This window comes from Artemia sp. Qi Xiang Cuo, chromosome 1 (genome assembly GCF_049724085.1).
Source record: "Artemia sp. Qi Xiang Cuo chromosome 1, ASM4972408v1, whole genome shotgun sequence".
Classification (NCBI taxonomy): domain Eukaryota; kingdom Metazoa; phylum Arthropoda; class Branchiopoda; order Anostraca; family Artemiidae; genus Artemia; species Artemia sp. Qi Xiang Cuo.
The window spans coordinates 18,038,193-18,056,976 of NC_142794.1; the positions used below are offsets into that span (position 1 = coordinate 18,038,193).

Consider the following 18,784-nt stretch of genomic DNA (forward strand, 5'->3'; position numbering starts at 1 on the left):
AATCCCCCTTCCGGACCCACACTTCCAAGCCCATCTTCCCATTCGCCCATTATGTTTAAAAAATAAATGTTTCCTCAAAATTCAATAAAAATGCAAATTGTTAATACTAATTCCCAATAGGCATCTCAGCAGTATCCCAAGAACGACTGAGGGTACTATGTTCAAACTTTCCGGGCTACTTCTGCTCTTGAAATTTAACCAAATCAAAGTAGCGTAAGTGTATTCAATCTATCAAAGAAAGTATACAGATTTTTCTTCTTATGGTATCAAGTTTTCCATTTCAGGTCAACCAGAGGAGGTATGACACTAAATTAAACAATACTATTTGTGTCCAGATTTTTAAAAGGGTGTATGTTGTTAAAAATTGCTGAAAGTTTTTCTCCAGCAGACAAATAGCAGGCCAAACTATGAAGTCGTAAAAAACGAAAAGGTTTAAAGTATTATTTTCTTTTTCCCTGAAAAAACTATGTCAATATAAAACGAACAGAAATTAACTAAAAAACGTTTTCCACAAAATAAGTTTTTCAAAGAAAAGTAAAGAACTCCATTAAACAAAAAATGAGCAAAAATAAAATCAAAAATCTACCAAGCGTGAAACTACCACAAATCAGCATCGATAAATAAATAAAACCCAAAACGAACGGAAATTACAATAAATAACCGAGTCAACCTCAAAACGAGCAGAAATTAACATAATTTGCGCTCCAAACCCCCATTCCTTCCCAAGGCATGAACATAATTTGCAATTTAGTAAAAAAAATACAAATGAATGTGCATTGTCAGCTTAATATACATATAATGATATTCAGTATAAAAAATGTAAAAATTATTCTATTTATTAAAGCTATAAAAGTAAAAACATTTATATTTTTTTCAGTAAAGTACAAATTATGTTCTGGCCTTGGGAAGGCATAGGGGTTTTGCGCCCAACATTTGTTAATTTCTGCTTGTTTTGAGTTTTACTCGGTTATTTACTGTAATTTCTGCTCGTTTTGGGTTTCATTTATTTATCGATGCTGATTTGTGGTAGTTTCACGCTTGGTAGATTATTTGATTTTATTTTTTCTCATTTTTTGTTTAATGGAGGTCTTTACTTTTCTTTGAAAAACTTATTTTATGGAAAAAGTCTTTTTAATTAATTAAAAGAAAAATTTTCTTACCCCTTTCTGTAATTTGAGTGTTTCCCATAAAATGAGTAAAATAGCTAGGTACTGAATTTATAATAATATTTTTTATCTTGGGGTTTTCTTTTTTTTAGTTTAGTAGGTTATATGCTTTCTAGCTTGCTCCATCTTGAAGAAATAAATTTATTAATTGACTAATAAAGAATAATCCCATCACTGCACATAAGATATTTAATACGCTGGTTTTATTATCTTTTTAATTAATATTTTGTTGTTTGACCTTTAAAGTAGTGTAGTCCCCAATCATCTTTAGATATAAAAGTATTCTGAAACTATTCTCCATTTTAACTATAATAAACTGAAAAAATTTAAGTACTTTCTTACCACATTTGCTTTTTCTTACCACAATTAAAAAAAGACCAAAAGAGGAGCAAGGGCGAGTAAGTGAGGAACTCTTAGGCTATTATATAACTGAGAACGGTGAGCTCTAGTCATATACGACACGTTTGAAGCCAGGGAGGCATACGCAGCCCGGATCTTGCTAGCATAGTTTTTTATTGCCAGGTTTGAAGTTTTTTTCAGAAACTGTAAACTGTTTTTATATAAAAATATAAAATAAGACTTACCATAAAATGCCTGATTATTAAAACTAAAATAAAAATAAAATGTATAAATTAAAACAATCCTGGAGTCGTTACTTGATTCTAGTAATGATTCTAGGGTAGTTTCGATTTTTTTAATTTTTGGTTGAAGGAGCAGGGTCCTTAACGCAGATCAATCAAAATTATAATATAAAAAATAATAATGCAGCGACTTTGAATCTTTAAAAAGTTTACCAATGTTTCCTTCTATCTTTCTTTCTTTTTAATTTAGTTTATTTTATACTTTCCAATTCAGTCATATTGAAAATGTATGTAATAATTGGCTAATAAAATTTTTTGCCGTTACGTATTTCCGTCGTGATTTTTTTTTTGGGGGGGGGTAGTTTAAGAACTTTTCGTTGCACAGTCTTAAAAGTAAGTTTTTGTACCCGATCAGCTCTAGATATATCTTAGATATTTTGTCTAGAAATATTCTGCAACAATCTCTGAGCTCAACCAAAAAAAGGGAAAAAATTGTCGTTATTAATTCGTGATGACATATTAATTGGCGGAAAATTTGGAAATTATCTCATCAAAATCTTACCAAAGGTTTAAAACAGTAATACGAACCTTAAAACTGGCAAAAAAGGGAAGAAGATGAAGTTTCCATTCATGCGCTCTTGAATACGAAAACTTCAGTGGGAAAATTAAAAAAAGTGCTTCTTCTAAAAATTTTTGGCAATATTATGAGTCGTAATTTGGCTCATTATGTTGCTCTATGACGTAAGTTTCTCGGTTGTACATCCATTTCAAAGAATAAAATGTACTTTTTATAAAGAATGTTCTTTCATTTCAAAATAATTCAAATAAAAAATTGCTATCATGCAACAAATCTCTCTTAGAACTTAAAGGATAAGATGAAATTCCATTTCATGCACTGTTGGATAGGAAAATTTTAATGAAAAAAAAAACAACACACTTCTTCTGAAAATGATCACTGCGATCCTTATAAGTTGTAATTTTCTCATTAGGGTGCTCACTCTTCTAAATCATAAGTTTTATTGCTATACTTCCATTTTGAATAATGAAATATGCTTTCTACAAACAACAAACTTTCATTTTATTTCAGATAAGCAACATTACAAATCACTATCATGGGACAAAATTACCCTAGGTAAAATGAAGAAAATGAACTTTCAGTTTATGCAATGTTGGGCAGGAAAGAAACAAAAAAAAATGATTCTTTATCTTCTTTTGAAAATGTACTCGGCGATCCTTATAAGTCGTAATTTGGGTCATTATTGTGCTCACTCTTCTCTAGATCATGACTTTCATGGTTGTATATCTATTTCAAAATAAGTAAAATTACAAATTGCTATCGTGTAACAAAATTAACATAGAACTTAAAAGGATAAAAAAATACTTCTTCTAGGAATGTTCACGGTGATACTCATAAGTCGTAATTTGGCTCGTTATGGATTCGCACTCATCGCTAGATCGTTAGTTTTGTGGTTGTAGGCTACTTCCATTTCAAATAATCAAATATTCGTTCTACAAAAAATGCCATTTCATTTCATTTCAAATAGATAAAATTACAAATTGCTACCGTGCGGCAAAATTAAACTGAAACTTAAAAGAAAGAAAATGAAATTTCAATTCATGCACTGTTGGATAGGAAAATTTCAATGGGGAAAAACAATGTTTCTTTAGCTTCTTCTGAAAATGTACTTGGCGGTTCTTATAAGTCGTAATTTTGCTCATTATGGTACTCACTCATCTATAGATTTCTAGATCGCAAGTTTATGGTTATACTTCTATTTCAAAATAAGTAAAATTACAATTTGGTGTAATGCAACAAACTTAGAACGATAAGATGAAATTTCAATTCAAGCACTGTTGAATAGAAAAATTTCAACGGTGAAAAAAAAAAAAAAAAAAAAAAAACACCTCTTCTGAAAATGTTTACGGCGATCCTTATAAGCTGTAATTTGGCTCATTATGGGGCTCACTCGTCTCTAGATCGTAAGTTTCCTGGTTGTACTTTCATTTCAAAGGAAAAAGATGAGTGGAAAAATCTTAAGTGGATCAACTCCATTGTGAAACAACTAGCAATAAGAGCGCCACGTTTTCTATTGAAGCTTGTATGATCAAAGATCCTTTATAATTAGTTTCTTTTGATTTCTTTAGTGTTGATAGGGAGTCCTTGTACATGTTTTTTGGTCAAAAGAGAAAAGGAGATGTAAAATCAGTATTATTTTCTCTTTTTAAGAAAAGATTTTGAAGAGGGTTTCAAAGCAAGATCTCTTCTTTGAAGTTTGATGGATTTCCCTGTGCGTTTGAGATTCTTCGTTCATTTATTTTGCCCATTTACAAATTACTTCAGCTGATTGGCCGGAACTTAAAGGCTAAGTGGAAAATTTGAGAACCATGCATCTAAAAAAAAAATTGGAAAAATTAGGAATTCAGTATTTAATGCAAAAGTGATCCTTAGGATGTTAGACCTTCGCATTTGCAGACCAAAGAACAAAGTGACCTGAAACAAACCTTTTTTTTCACTTTGAAAAAAAAATTTATTATTTTTTCACTTTGAAAAAAAAAATCTTTTTTTTTTCACTCACTACACTAAATCTAGCCTAACGTGACCTTGACAATATTTAAAAAGAGATAATAAAGAAGTGATAGGCTACAAAAAAGCAGCAATTACTTCTTTAAGGTCAATCTAACAAATATTGTGTTTCATCGTGATAACACGTTCGTTAACACGGTCCTCGTATGTACACGAAAAATGTTTTTGGAAGAATATCAAAACTACTCTTAGGAATTTTTGGTTACTTTTGGATCTAAATGATCTTTCTTTTTTTTGTAAATATGTGAATTGAAAAGGCTTGTAGAAAAAAGTAGGCAATTTTTAAGAAATTTCTGCAACATAAAAGACCGTTTTTGAATGGTCTCGAATTGAAAAAAAATATATAGAATGTTTATAATGACCATTTCTCGTTAATTAAATCTTTGGATTTTTTTTTTCGTTCTATTCATCATGAATTTAATAAGTAAGTATATACAGATAAAAACAGGTATAATATTTAAACAAAGCAGTGGAACAACAACAAACTTTATGTAATAAAAATCTGGATATTTTGATTCCATGCCCGGGAGCTTTTATCAACGGAAAAGCAGTTTTGCAGTTTCCTTTTACTGCTTTGTTTAAGTGTTATAGCGTTTTTATCTCTATACCCTAAATAATTACCAGACTAGGGTATTGAAATTGGAAACTCGTATATAATCTGTGAAAAATAATTGCTGATGAAATTGTCAGACAATTCACCATAGCTACGGTAAATAATTGGCAATAATTGATTTAAAATGTTTGGCTGATATTTAAAATTCATGCCTACAACCAAACTATCTCTCTATTAATTATTTTCATGCCTACAACCAAACTATCAATTTTGTGCTCTTTTCTTAATAAATTGTCAGTAGTGCTTTAATGTTCTTTGGTAGAGGTTGTAAGTAGAGCACCTCTTCTCCTGGTCTTGGCCAGTTTTGTCTGTTTTAACTTTTAGGTTTTTTTTCTTAACTTTAATTTGAGAATTTCCATCCGGTAACATTATTCACTTTTTCTGGATATTCAATTACCGGGTTTGTTGTGTATGAATTCTGACATCTTATCGAGACTTTAGTGTCAAGAACAGGTGCTTAGACCGGTGGTATAGATACCACCGGTGGTATATTGATTTGAAAGATCTTCCAAGAAAATTTGGAAATTTTCACCTAGAAATGTACTTTACTTGACTTCAGGCCTAGATTTGTCATATCTAAAACTCTTGCACGGGATGACATTTTAAAAAACAAATGGGGGAGAGATATCAGTTTTTTTTAGATTTTATATTTAGATTTGTCCCTATCTTTGACAAATCTAAAAAACAATAAAAAAATATCGCACCGTTGGAAAATGTAACTGTTACGAGTCCAAAAGGGACACTCATAAAATACTGACAGAACCTAAAATTCTAGAAAATACTGGCACCTCCCACTCTTGTTATGGCTAGTTCCGGCTGTTTTAGCTTTTAGATTTTTTCTTAACTTTAATTTGAAAACCTTTTTTCTTTATTCATAAAGGGACACAGGGTCCCCTTGTTCCTTGAGACTTAACCTCAAAGCTATTTCTTTTGTTTCCCTTTCATCTTCTTGAAACATAGTCCCCGAGGAATATTCTCCGTTTACTCATGTCACACATTGAAGCTTTAAAAAAAAACTGGATAATATTTTTATCGTAAGAAATCAGTAATGATAATCATGGTGTATTGCTGGTTCATTTCAGACTGCAAGATCCTATTTGGCTATTGCAGACGTTGAAGCAGAGCTTGGCAAGGATGTAGAGCACGTTTGTAATAGTTACATGACTGCATACAATAAAGCAGTGGTAGCAGAACGGTTCAAACTTGCAAAGCATATACTTTATTGTCGGACAGAATATGTTAGAAACTCTGCCCCAGATAAAATCTCAGGTTTGTTTTGATTTTTCCCCCTTTTAGGTTCTTTAATAAAGTCGTTGTAGGGATTAAAAAAATGCATATTGAAGATTTATTTTGAGCCCTTAGAATGTTTAGGAATATTAAATGGCTAAGATGAGAAAATATGTGTTGCTCGTGGTTTTTTTCTAGTCAAATTTTTCGTGTGGAAACGTGTGGAAAGGAAAAACTGAGAAATTAAAATAAATAAAATGTGTAAGACACGTTTTTTGTTGTTGTTTTTTTTTATTGACTTTACTTTGTCTATATTCTTAGTTCGTCCAAGAATGAGTAACTTAGCAATCGCAAAATTTAACGCATAATTTTAACTATGCTAATGTTTTTGAATAAACAAAATTCTCTTAGTTTCAATTAAAAAAAAATATATAAGAAAAAAATATGTAAAAAATAAACATTCAATATAAAAATTGTCATTATAAATATTGACTTTTTTTTTTTTTTTTTTTTTTTTTTTAATCCCACCTCCTTTCCTCGCAGTGGCACTAACATTAAAAAAACAAAACAAAAAAAAACTACTTTTAAACATTACAAAAATCTAAATGCCACCTACACTCTACATTTTACTAAAATTAGCAGCCAAAGAGTGGTCTTCGCATTATTGTACTTCTACTAAAATAATTTTTAATCCATATTAACAATAATCCATATTGACATTTTTTCTTGGCATATTGTTATTCTGAGATAGAGTTTATGGATTAGTATGATGAGTGGGTAAAACCAACCGAAAATTAAGGATAAGCACTGAAGCTAAAGGGTGTAAAAGGGTATATTTTTGAGTAATTTCATTATTTTGAATTTGTTGTTTAACAATTTAATTACTAATTATTTTTACGCCATTGCAAATAGCGTAAATAAATACGCTGTTGATACGCTAAATCATTTGTGTCTTGATCTACCTCCCTTGCAAGAAATTATTTGACCACCGCCCTCCATAACAATCGGAGGGCGTGTGCATCTATGACCAAATTTATACTTTATACTATTAGAAACGTAGACATAAATTGATCAGGCATGCTCTTTACAGAAAATTTCTCTCATCGTGTGTTCGGGTGTAGGACAATATGTGATCGGTATAGGACACACCCAAGCTACCTAAGCCATTCAATCATGATACCTATACTAAGAGGGGGGGATTAATTATCTCAGAAGATGTTTGGGTATAGGACATAATATCCTGTGTATGGGACATCCTCAAACTACCTAAGCCATTCTATCGTGATGCCTATACTGAAAAGGGCGGAGCTACTTTTCTCTTAATGTCTTAGGGCAGTGGTTCTCAAACTTATTTAGACACTGTACCCCTTTTTACCTACATAACATTATAGGTACCCCTTCTCAAATACCGGTACTAAGTAAACTATTGCTAAAATATAAATAAAATTGCCAGTCCTAGAGTTAAAGGGTTGTTTTATTTTTTGTTTGCCGGCCGCGTACCCCCTAAAAATTTTGCGTACCCCCAAGGGGTGTGCGTACCACAGTTTGAGAACCACTATCTTCGGGTATAGGATATAAAGTGTTGGGTATAGGACATAACCAAGCTACCTAAGCCACTCTATCATGATACAATGACTAAGAGGGGGAGGGGGCACTTCTCTCATGCTGTGTATAGGTATAGGACATACAATTTTGATTATTGAATGTGCCAAAGCTTCCTAACCCACTCTACCATCATACATGTAATGAGAGGGTCGACTACTTCTCTCATTATGTGTTAGGGTATAGTAAATAATGTGTCGGGTATAGGACATACCCAAGCTACCTAATCCGCCCTATCATGATACATATACTGAGATGGAAGATCTACTTCTCTCATAATGTATTGGGGTATAGGATATGATGTGTTGGATATAGGACTTACCCAAGCTGCCTGAGTCACTCTATCATAATACATATAATGAGAGGGGAGGGGGTGATGGGCACTACTCTAGTCATAATATTCTTGGGCATAGGAGATAATGTTTAGGGTATAGGATGCAATCAAGCTACCTTAGTTGCTCTATCATAATACATAGACTGAGAGGGGAGAACTACTTCTCATAATGTGTTAGGGTATAGGACTTAATGTGTATGGTATAGGACATACCCAAGCTACTTAATCCACTCAGTTATGATACATATACCGAGAGCGAAGGATCACTTCTTTCATAATATGTTGTGTTTAGTGTTTCTAAAGCTTCATTCCTGGATAGAAAAGTGTCTTTTTTTTCCCTTTTTTTTACAAGAATGGAAACGTGACCGAAAATGTATTGATAATCATTTACTGAAAACAAAATACGTTTGAAATGTTTCACTTTTTTCTACTTTCATAAATAAAAAATTATCAAAACTTTAAGGAATAAATATCAGTGTATGTCAATGAAACTGACAATCCACAGTAATTTTTTTTTTTTCAGTAAAGCACAAATTATGTTCTGGTCTTGAGAAGGCATGAGGGTTATCAGCTCTACTCATGTTAATTTTTGCTTGTTTTGAGTTTGACTCGGCTATTTATTGTAATTTCTGTTCGTTTTGAGTTTCATTTATTTATTTATTGTGATTCGTGGTAGCTTGGAAGATTATTTGACTTTATTTCTGCTCAGTTTTGGCTTAACGGTGCTTTTTACTCTTCTTTGAAAATTTCTTTTTGTGGAAAAAGTTTTTTAAGTTAATTTCTGTTCGTTTTTTAATTCAATTTTATAGTTCCTGAAGTGTGTATGAAAAATTTAACTTAATATCATCCCCAAAATATTCTATCTATGCTTTTTGACAATTTGGATACAGTTACACTCTTTTTATTTCTTTAAATTGTAAGAGCAGAAGTAGAGATAACAGTAGCCCAAAAAGTTTCAACTTAATACCCTCAGTCGTTCTCGATATATTGCAGAGGTGTCTTATTGGTAACCATAAACACGATGCCTTTTGATTTAGTTTAAAGAAACATTTTGTTTTAAAGCATAATGGGCCAGTTGCAGGAGCTTGACATGCCCAGTATCTCAAATACATAGTTACTGGACCGTTCTACTAAGCATTTATCTTGGGAGGGGACCAGATTTCAAAGTGGGGGGGGGGGCTCGGTTAATAGGTCAAAAGAGCAGAAAAGGATAAACTCTAGGAAAACTTTCGAAATATCAAAATAAAAGATAATAATGAAATAAAAAATAATAACAATGAAAAGATAATAACGAAATTGGGTCTCCAATAATCTTAATATCAGTGGTTAAACTATTCTGTTCACATGTATCTCTATAAATAACAGATAAACGCCATTTCCAGATTTCCAGAAATAACAGATTTGCATTAATTTTTTTTTAGTTTATTATTTGTCTTAACCATTTACACCTAAATATGTATGATAGAAATACTTATAAACTACTTACTATTTTCATTAAGTTTTTTAAAATCGATTCGGTATTTTTTTTTTTTTCAGAAGTAGAAAATGACTACGGACAGTTTTGCCAGGCTTATGACTTTAATGAAAATGAAATCGAAGATCCTGACACAGATAGCAGACATTCACAATCGCAGATATCAGAGCCACCTAGCTCCGACATAGATTTCAGCGACCTAAGCTCTGGTAAGTACTGACATTGTTTGGATCTATATGAAAATCTAGTTTTAAGGGCAGTACAATATTCCCGTCTGTGTTGCCAAGTCGGTGAAAATAAATATGCAGAACTAATTAGTCGAGTTTGGCAACCACTATTAAAAAGTTTCTCAATACATTTTTTTATTCTTTTATATATATATATATATATATATATATATATATATATATATATATATTTTTAATTCTGTTTTTGAAGTGGCTTTTCTGCTGCCTGCGTCGATGGCTGTTGCTATGTCGTTCCACAAAATTGCTGCTCCTTTTGCTGCCACGGACTTGTTGCTAAATCCAAATAACAAGATTTTAGAAAGCCCTTCAGTGTTGTAAGTTAATTGTTTTAGTGTTATAAGAAGGTTTTCACAAACCTCTTTTTAGTGAATTTTTGACTAGTAACCTAATTTACGATGACTTTTCCAAGTATAAGATGCTAGTGGCTTGGCTGGAATCTTAAGGGATAGATAGAATACCGTTTGCTTTATTAGTACTAATTTTAATTAACTACTAATACCCCTACTGTCATCTCAGTGCAGTATCAAGCCGCCTGAGGTCTAAACAACTGTGAACGCTGCGCCTCCAGCACAATCAACGCTAAATTTGTTTATTTACCTGAAACTATTTGAATTCAGTCTGTATTGAATAAAGATAGAATAAATTACAAACGGTTGAATTGAGGGACGGGGGTACAAGACTTTAGGGTACAAACGTACCCCCAGACCTAAACCTTTACCCAAGCTTTTTCTAATGAGGTGGTGAGGAGGGGGGAGAGGTTTAACTAATGAAAGTTTAGGTGAGGAGTTTAACTGTTTTAAGTGTATGAAAGTTTAGTTGTTCACCAATTAAATGACCTAAAAAGCACTAATATATATGTAGTATTATTGACTTGGGAAGAAAATTTAATGATAGTTAAATTAAGTCTATGACCATGGCAGATTAAGTTAAGTCTATTAAGCCTATGACTATGACAATTTATGACAAATTAAGTCTATAAGCACTAATATATATGTAGTATTATTGACTTGGGAAGAAAATTTTATGATAATTAAATTAAGTCTATGACCGTGACAAATTAAGTTAAGTCTATTAAGTCTATGACCATGACGATTTATGACAAATTAAGTCTATAAGCACTAATATATATGTAGTATTATTGACTTGGGAAGAAAATTTAATGATAATTAAATTAAGTCTATAACCATGATAGATTAAGTTAAGTCTATTAAGTCTATGACCATGACAATTTATGACAAATTAAGTCTATAAGCACTAATATATGTGTAGTATTATTGACTTGGGAAGAAAATTGAGATCGATGTACAAAATTTAATGATAATTAAATTAAGTCTATGACCATGTATGTGAAAATTCTCGATTAATAATAAGCGATGTTATATTATAAAAATATCTGAGAATGCTATTATCAAAAATTACATGTTTATGTTGCACTATCTAAATTTGCACTGAAGGAACTTATAATTTGACTCACTTAGAATCTAGATCTTAGAAGGTACTCACTTAGATCTTAGAAGGGACAGATAAGTGGAATTTCCTCTCCCGTGATCCCATGATTCCTATTGCAATGCCCTATCATCCACTGTCAGTGTATACTAAAAAGAAGGTTAGCTTACCTTTTTTAGCGATAAGTGACAATTATTTGCACAATTATTTAACATAGCTTCCTGTAAATTCGAAAAAGGCTAGAGATGAGGTAAATATTGGTAGTTAGCCAAAAATATTTTGAAGACACAAAACCCGTCACTGTCCCCCTTTGCTCATGGACAAAACTAGTCGGCTCAGATAATTTAACCAAACGCTTGTTTTATTACAGTCTGTATATTAAAGAATTTTTCATGAAGAAAAAGGGTGGTTCGCCATAAAATGTTGACATTACATATGGACAGGATTTGAGTTTACACATTCTGCCTGTAGTCATTTTATTTCTAGTCTGTTCACTTTTTTTCTTTTTTTTTTTAGAAGAGGGAGAAGAAATAAAGCCTAACGATGTTGAAGAAAATGTTCCTCACTCGAGGGGTAGGGGGTTAAGAACTCGGCGCACTTATTTGTCATCAATGTCAAAGAAAGATGAACGAGGAGAAACACCTCTGCATAAGGCTGCAAGAGAGGGAAATATCAAGAAAGTCAAGACTTTGGTCATGGCAGGTGGGTTTTTCTTTTTCTTTTTTTTTGCGCCCAGGTATGCAAAATGTTCCAAAGGTACCAGTAGCAAAGTTCGACAAAATTCCAGAAACTGCCGAAACTTTAGCAGCACAACTTGTGTATTGACAGCTGATCTTTGAACAAAAAGTATTTTTGTACGTAAAAATGGTATTTTCAGACAAAATCTGTCAACAAATTTGAAAACTGCCAATTAGTTTCCTACTTTGCTACGACACTTTTTGCACGCCTGGTTGCGCCTACCTTAGCAAATATAAGATGGTGAATCAGTAAAGTCATGTCACTAATTATTTGGAATAGCTCTGGTCGCTCGAAGCTGTTTGAAAACATTGCCTCATTTCGTCAAAATGTAACCATAAAATGCTTAATTATAGCAATCAAATAACTAATTCTTTAAAAGACTAACTTTTTAAAAAAGAAGAAGCTAATCAATAAATTTGAAAGTGAAATAGTCAACGAATTTCAGAGTTTTCAACCTGAATATAATTAAACTCACCTGGTAAATAGTAATATTTATTACATTACCGTATAGAACATATTACGCATTTAATTATTATTATAAACTATCTAATTAATACTTAACGGTTAAATTCACAATAAAAAGCTATGAGAAAACCGTTAGATGACTGCTGGTTGAAGGTGGGTTCCCTTGGCTAGTCTAGGGCTCTTAGGTTCAATTCCCACGCCAGCAACAATTTTTCAAGGAATTTTCTTTAGTTAATTGGATAACTAGTCGAGTGGCCAGCACGCTAGACTTTAAATCGTGTGTCCGTAGGGGCTGGAGTTCGAGTCCCCGTGTCGCATATAATTTGGTTTCTAACAGGGGTTATCCGTGTGACCCTAAGCTCAGGCAGAGTTGACCCAGCCCTAAATGGGTACCTGGAGAAATCTGAGGGAAAACCCAGGAAGCGTCAGAGGATTTGCCCCAAACCACGCATTGCACTCCTAGCCGAAGGCAGTGAATCAGGAGATCGATACTTGTGCTATGTGGACCATTGGTCTAAATACGAAAAAGTTTGTAACGGGTAACCAGATAAGACGCTGGGCAATACCTACTGAGCCTCTCTGTCAGATTTTATTATTAGCAAAAGCCCAAAACATATAATTAAAATATTTTCTATGCCAGTAAACGAAAAAAAAAGAAGATGCAAATGCTGGAACTATAATAGCCGAAAACAGGTCTTTTTACTGTTTTGAGCATTGAATTGGCAATCATAGTGCAAAGAAAAAGGGAAAGCAGTATTTGATATTTGATGAAACAAAAGTGGAAAGTATTCCAGAATTTCTAGCCTTATGGCTGAAAAAGCATATTGTTTGCGTCAATATATTGTACCATATGTACCGTGAGTAAAATGCGATATATTTAAAATACAAAAATAAAGTTCCTTCTTTCTAAAGATAATTCCGACTTCCTTTAATTAAGTTTAGATCTAATCGCAAAAAGAAAGAAAAATCCTTTATCGGCAAAGCGAAAAATTGTAGTTAGCCTCAGACAAAGAACGGCACTTTTCAGCTTTGGGTTTTGCTAAGATAGCGGGCAATAAAAAAGGTACTACACACAATATTTCTAAGGAAGCTTAAAATATAAGAGCCGTGTGAACCATTGAATCATCAGAAATAATTAAGAGAGATTATTGGACAGAGGGTTCACCACACCCCAGGACTTATGCCAATCGTGGGGTAGCTCCCACTGCACTTGATCAGGACTTAGAATATTTAGTGAAGAAAAGCGATCTTCATACCTTCATCATTTTGGTCGGCAGAATTATTTCGGCGATCAGGCTTTGTAATTCTTTCGGTGCCGTTATATTATTCCCTTTGTTTACAATTTAATGTAGCCCTTTCCTGTTCATCAAATTATGTAATTCTCAAAGAATCTTTTACTTTTTACCTGTGTTTATTTCAATTTATATGTCTGTATCTAGTCTAATGACAGGTAATTAGTTCGCATATCTCCAAAGTATGTTCCCAGGGGATCTGATCTCCAGATAGCTCGAGGAAAAGAGGTCACATTTATATGGCTACACATTTTATGTTCTCTCGATAATTGAGGGTGGCGCAGGCCTTGATGGTACAATCCTTAGTGCTATAAGCGCCACTATCGGAGAACTTATAAGGTTGAAGATCGCAGCTTTAAGGTACGATACTAGATTTGACGCGGTCAATATTTATCACCACAGTTAAGCCCTGTGACCAATTTCTTTTATCGCTACACATAAACACTACACACTCCTTTCATTTGTACCCAGGTCCTTAAAATATCCATTACTAGGTTGCAGCTGCCACCTAGCTGCAAACAAAAAATTACCTACCTGCCACCTAGCTGCCACCTAGCTGCATTGCCGCCAACCACGCATTGCACTCCTAGCCGAAGGCAGCGAATTTGGAGATCGACACTTGTGCTATGTGCAGCTAGCTAAAAAAGTTGCAGCTGCCACTGCAATCATGATATAATTGTTTTGTGTTTTTTATCCTCCTAGATCCTGTGGTAGTTTTAAGATTCAATTAGAAATTTATTTTTAACATTCAAAAATATCCCGGCTATAGCAACGCACTGTAGGGCCCACGTAAGGACCTTAGGTAGTCAAGAAGAGTCGTAAATCCGATACACAGGTACATGCACAATCACAAATATACAAATAACATTTCTTACTCGGAGAAAAACTTATGAGGCATTGCCGCAGCGCGAAATTCCATGTAACCACTTAACTATTAAATCAGATAGTTAATTAATTGTTTTATAAATAAATCAAAATTTAAAATAAAAACGCAAATAAATATTTGTAATAAGAGTAATAAAAACAGAATTAAAAGTAAACATTAAAAATAACTGAATTAAAAATAATCTTAAATAAATAAAAAGCCTAAAAGAAAATCATATTACCTCTTCTTTTGAATACGGGGCCCGATGTTTAATCAGAGCAGCTGCTTGTAACTTGTTGTGGGGTGGACCCAACTGGATTGAGGCACAGGCATCAAATGCCTATTTCTTCCATACCTCGGGTGGTTGAGCTTGCTGAGCCATACTACTGACCCCACCCCAAGCCAGGACTCGTGTCTTGGAAACATCAGGATTGGAATTTGCATCCTGAAGGACATAGTATTGCAAATTTAGTGTGACATTCATTCGGCTAGGGTGGCTTATATATAACGATAAGATTGTCGAGTTTATTTTCTCTCCATTTTTGATGGAATATTCAGAAAGAATTATCTTATTCCCTTAAAAAGAATGGACATAAATTTAAAAAATAACAAGAAAAGTTGTGCAGCATCATAGCAATTTCACCATCAATTTATTTTTCACAATCATAAAAACATGACGTTTTTCTGTGCATCTATATACTTATTTTGTCCAAGCGCTTTACATGATTCATGTTATAGGTGCTGATATAAATGCGTATGACAATGGTGGCTGGACCCCACTACACGAAGCGGCTTTGGGAGGGAATATTGAGGTAGTGGATTATTTGCTGAAGCACGGTGCAGATATGTCCAAGACAGGGGTGGAAGTTTTTAAATATGTCACCGAAGGGATGAGCCCTCTTCATGACGCTGCTCTTGAGGGCCATGTTGATGTAATGAAACTGATGATCAAAAAGGGGGCGAATATTTTGGCAAAGACAGAGAAGGTAAGAATGTAACACCGGCTTTTAATTTTTGTCTTTTTCTTCATCTTTCATTTCTTTACTCTTTATTTCTTAATTTTTTTTCTTTATCTTTCTTTTTTAGCTTTTATCTATTATTTATAAATAATAGAATACTGCTCAGAAGTTAACCGTGCCTTAGCTAGGAATTAGTTTATCCTTTGACATCTAAGACGTTGCTGTTATTGTTAAACATGAGAATATGAGTGTGTATATACGTGACATATGCTCCTTTAGTTTTGCTACAGGAGCAACATTTGCCCCTCTGGGGTTGACACTTGACAAATTCTCATTGTTCCACTAGTGTTGCGTAGTATTTGCTCCTCTAGTTTATCTACTTTACGTTTGCTCCTCTAATATTGCTAGAGAATTGACGTTTGACAGTTTCTCATTTGTTCCATTAGTGGTGCATAGTATTTGCTCCTCTAGCATTGCTATTGGAGCAACATTTGCCCCTCTGGGATTAACGTTTCACAATTTTTCATTTGTTCCACTAGTGGTGCGTAGTATTTGCTCCTCTAGTTTATCTACTTTACGTTTGTTCCTCTAATATTGCTAGAGAATTGACGTTTGACAGTTTCTCATTTGTTCCATTAGTGGTGCATAGTATTTGCTCCTCTAGTTTATCTACTTTACATTTGCTCCTCTAATATTGCTAGAGAATTGACGTTTGACAGTTTCTCATTTGTTCCATTAGTGGTGCATAGTATTTGCTCCTCTAGCATTGCTATTTGAGCAACATTTGCCCCTCTTGGATTAACGTTTCACAATTTTTCATTTGTTCCACTAGTGTTGCGTAGTATTTGCTCCTCTAGTTTATCTACTTTATGTTTGCTCCTCTAATATAGAGAATTGACGTTTGACAGTTTCTCATTTGTTCCATTAGTGGTGCATAGTATTTGCTCCTCTAGCATTGCTATTGGAGCAACATTTGCCCTTCTGGGATTAACGTTTGACAACTTTTCATTTGTTCCACTAGTGATGCGTATTTTTTGCTCCTCTAGCATTGCTATTGGAGCAACATTCGCCCCTCTGGGATTAACGTTTGACAACTTTTCATTTGTTCCACTAGTGATGCGTAGTATTTGCTCCTCTAGCATTGCTATTGGAGCAACATTTGCCCCTCTGGGATTAACGTTTCACAATTTTTCATTTGTTCCACTAGTGGTGCGTAGTATTTGCTCCTCTTGTTTATCTACTTTACGTTTGCTCCTCTAATATTGCTCGAGAATTGACGTTTGACAGTTTCTCATTTGTTCCATTAGTGGTGCATAGTATTTGCTCCTCTAGCATTACTATTGGAGCAACATTTGCCCCTCTGGGATTAACGTTTCACAATTTTTCATTTGTTCCACTAGTGTTGCGTAGTATTTGCTCCTCTAGTTTATCTACTTTACGTTTGCTCCTCTAATATTGCTAGAGAATTGACGTTTGAAAGTTTTTCATTCGTTCCATTAGTGGTGCATAGTATTTGCTCCTCTAGCATTGCTATTGGAGCAATATTTGCCCTTCTGGAATTAACATTTGACAACTTTTCATTTGTTCCACTAGTGTTGCGTATTTTTTGCTCCTCTAGTTTATCTACTTTACGTTTGCTCCTCTAATATTGCTAGAGAATTGACGATTGACAGTTTCTCATTTGTTCCATTAGTGGTGCATAGTATTTGCTCCTCTAGCATTGCTATTGGAGCAACATTTGCCCCTCTGGAATTAACGTTTCACAACTTTTCATTTGTTCCACTAGTGTTGGGTAGTACTTGCTCCTCTAGTTTATCTACTTTACGTTTGCTCCTCTAATATTGCTAGAGAATTGACGTTTGACAGTTTCTCATTTGTTCCATTAATGGTGCATAGTATTTGCTCCTCTAGCATTGCTATTGGAGCAACATTTGCCCCTCTGGGATTAACGTTTCACAATTTTTCATTTGTTCCACTAGTGTTGCGTAGTATTCGCTCTTCAAGTTTATATAATTAACATTTGCTCCTCTATAATTGCTAGGGGAGCAACATTTGCTCTTCTGGGATTGACGATTGACGTTTGACAGTTTCTCATTTGTTCCATTGGTGTGCATAGTATTTGCTCCTCTAGCATTGCTATTGGAGCAACATTTGCCCCTCTGGAATTAACGTTTGACAATTTTTCATTTGTTCCACTAGTGGTGGGTAGTACTTGCTCTTCTAGTTTATATAATTGACATTTGCTCCTCTAGTATTGCTAGAGGATCAACATTTGCTCCTCTGCGATTGAATTTTCACAATTTTTAATTTATTCCGCTAGTGGTGCGTAGTATTTGCTCATCTCGTCTATATAATTAACCTTTGCTCTTCTAGAATTGCTAGGGGAGCAACATTTTCTCCTCTGGGATTGACGATTGACGTTTGAAAGTTTTTCATTCGTTCCATTAGTGGTGCATAGTATTTGCTCCTCTAGCATTGCTATTGGAGCAACATTTGCCCTTCTGGGATTAACATTTGACAACTTTTCATTTCTTCCACTAGTGGTGCGTATTTTTTGCTCCTCTAGCATTGCTATTGGAGCAACATTTGCCCCTCTGGGATTAACGTTTGACAACTTTTCATTCGTTCCACTAGTGATGCGTAGTATTTGCTCCTCTAGCATTGCTATTGGAGCAACATTCGCCCCTCTGGGATTAACGTTTGACAACATTTCATTTGTTCCACTAGTGGTGCGTAGTACTTGCTCCTCTAGTCTATATAATTAACATTTGCTCCTCTAGTATTGCTAGAGGAACAACATTTGCTCCTCTAGTATTGCTAGAGGAACAACATTTGCTCCTCTGGGATTGACTTTTGAGAATTTTTCATTTGTTCCACTAGTGGTGCGTAGTACTTGCTCCTCTAGTTTATATAATTAACATTTGCTCCTCTAGTATTGCTAGAAGAACAACATTTGCTCCTCTGGGATTGACTTTTGAAAATTGTTCATTTGTTTCACTAGTGGTGCGTAGTACTTGCTCCTCTAGTTTATATAATTAACATTTGCTCCTCTAGTATTGCTAGAGGAACAACATTTGCTCCTCTGGGATTGACTTTTGACAATTTTTCATTTGTTCCACTAGTGGTGCGTAGTATTTGCTCCTCTAGTCTATATAAATAACATTTGCTCCTCCAGTATTGCTAGAGGAAT

At 33.9% G+C, this 18,784-nt stretch overlaps 1 protein-coding gene across 2 annotated transcripts in view; it reads left to right on the forward strand.

Annotated features, from left to right (window-relative positions):
* Nucleotides 1-18,784, forward strand: part of LOC148956066 (tonsoku-like protein) — a 252,279-nt gene that overhangs the window by 119,799 nt on the left and 113,696 nt on the right. For both annotated transcript variants that reach the window (XM_089092042.1, XM_089092127.1), the window contains 4 exons: nt 6,027-6,213; nt 9,644-9,790; nt 11,792-11,977; nt 15,374-15,621. In XM_089092042.1, coding sequence (XP_088948168.1) covers nt 6,027-6,213; nt 9,644-9,790; nt 11,792-11,977; nt 15,374-15,621 — 768 coding nt within the window. The remainder of the gene's footprint in view (nt 1-6,026; nt 6,214-9,643; nt 9,791-11,791; nt 11,978-15,373; nt 15,622-18,784) is intronic.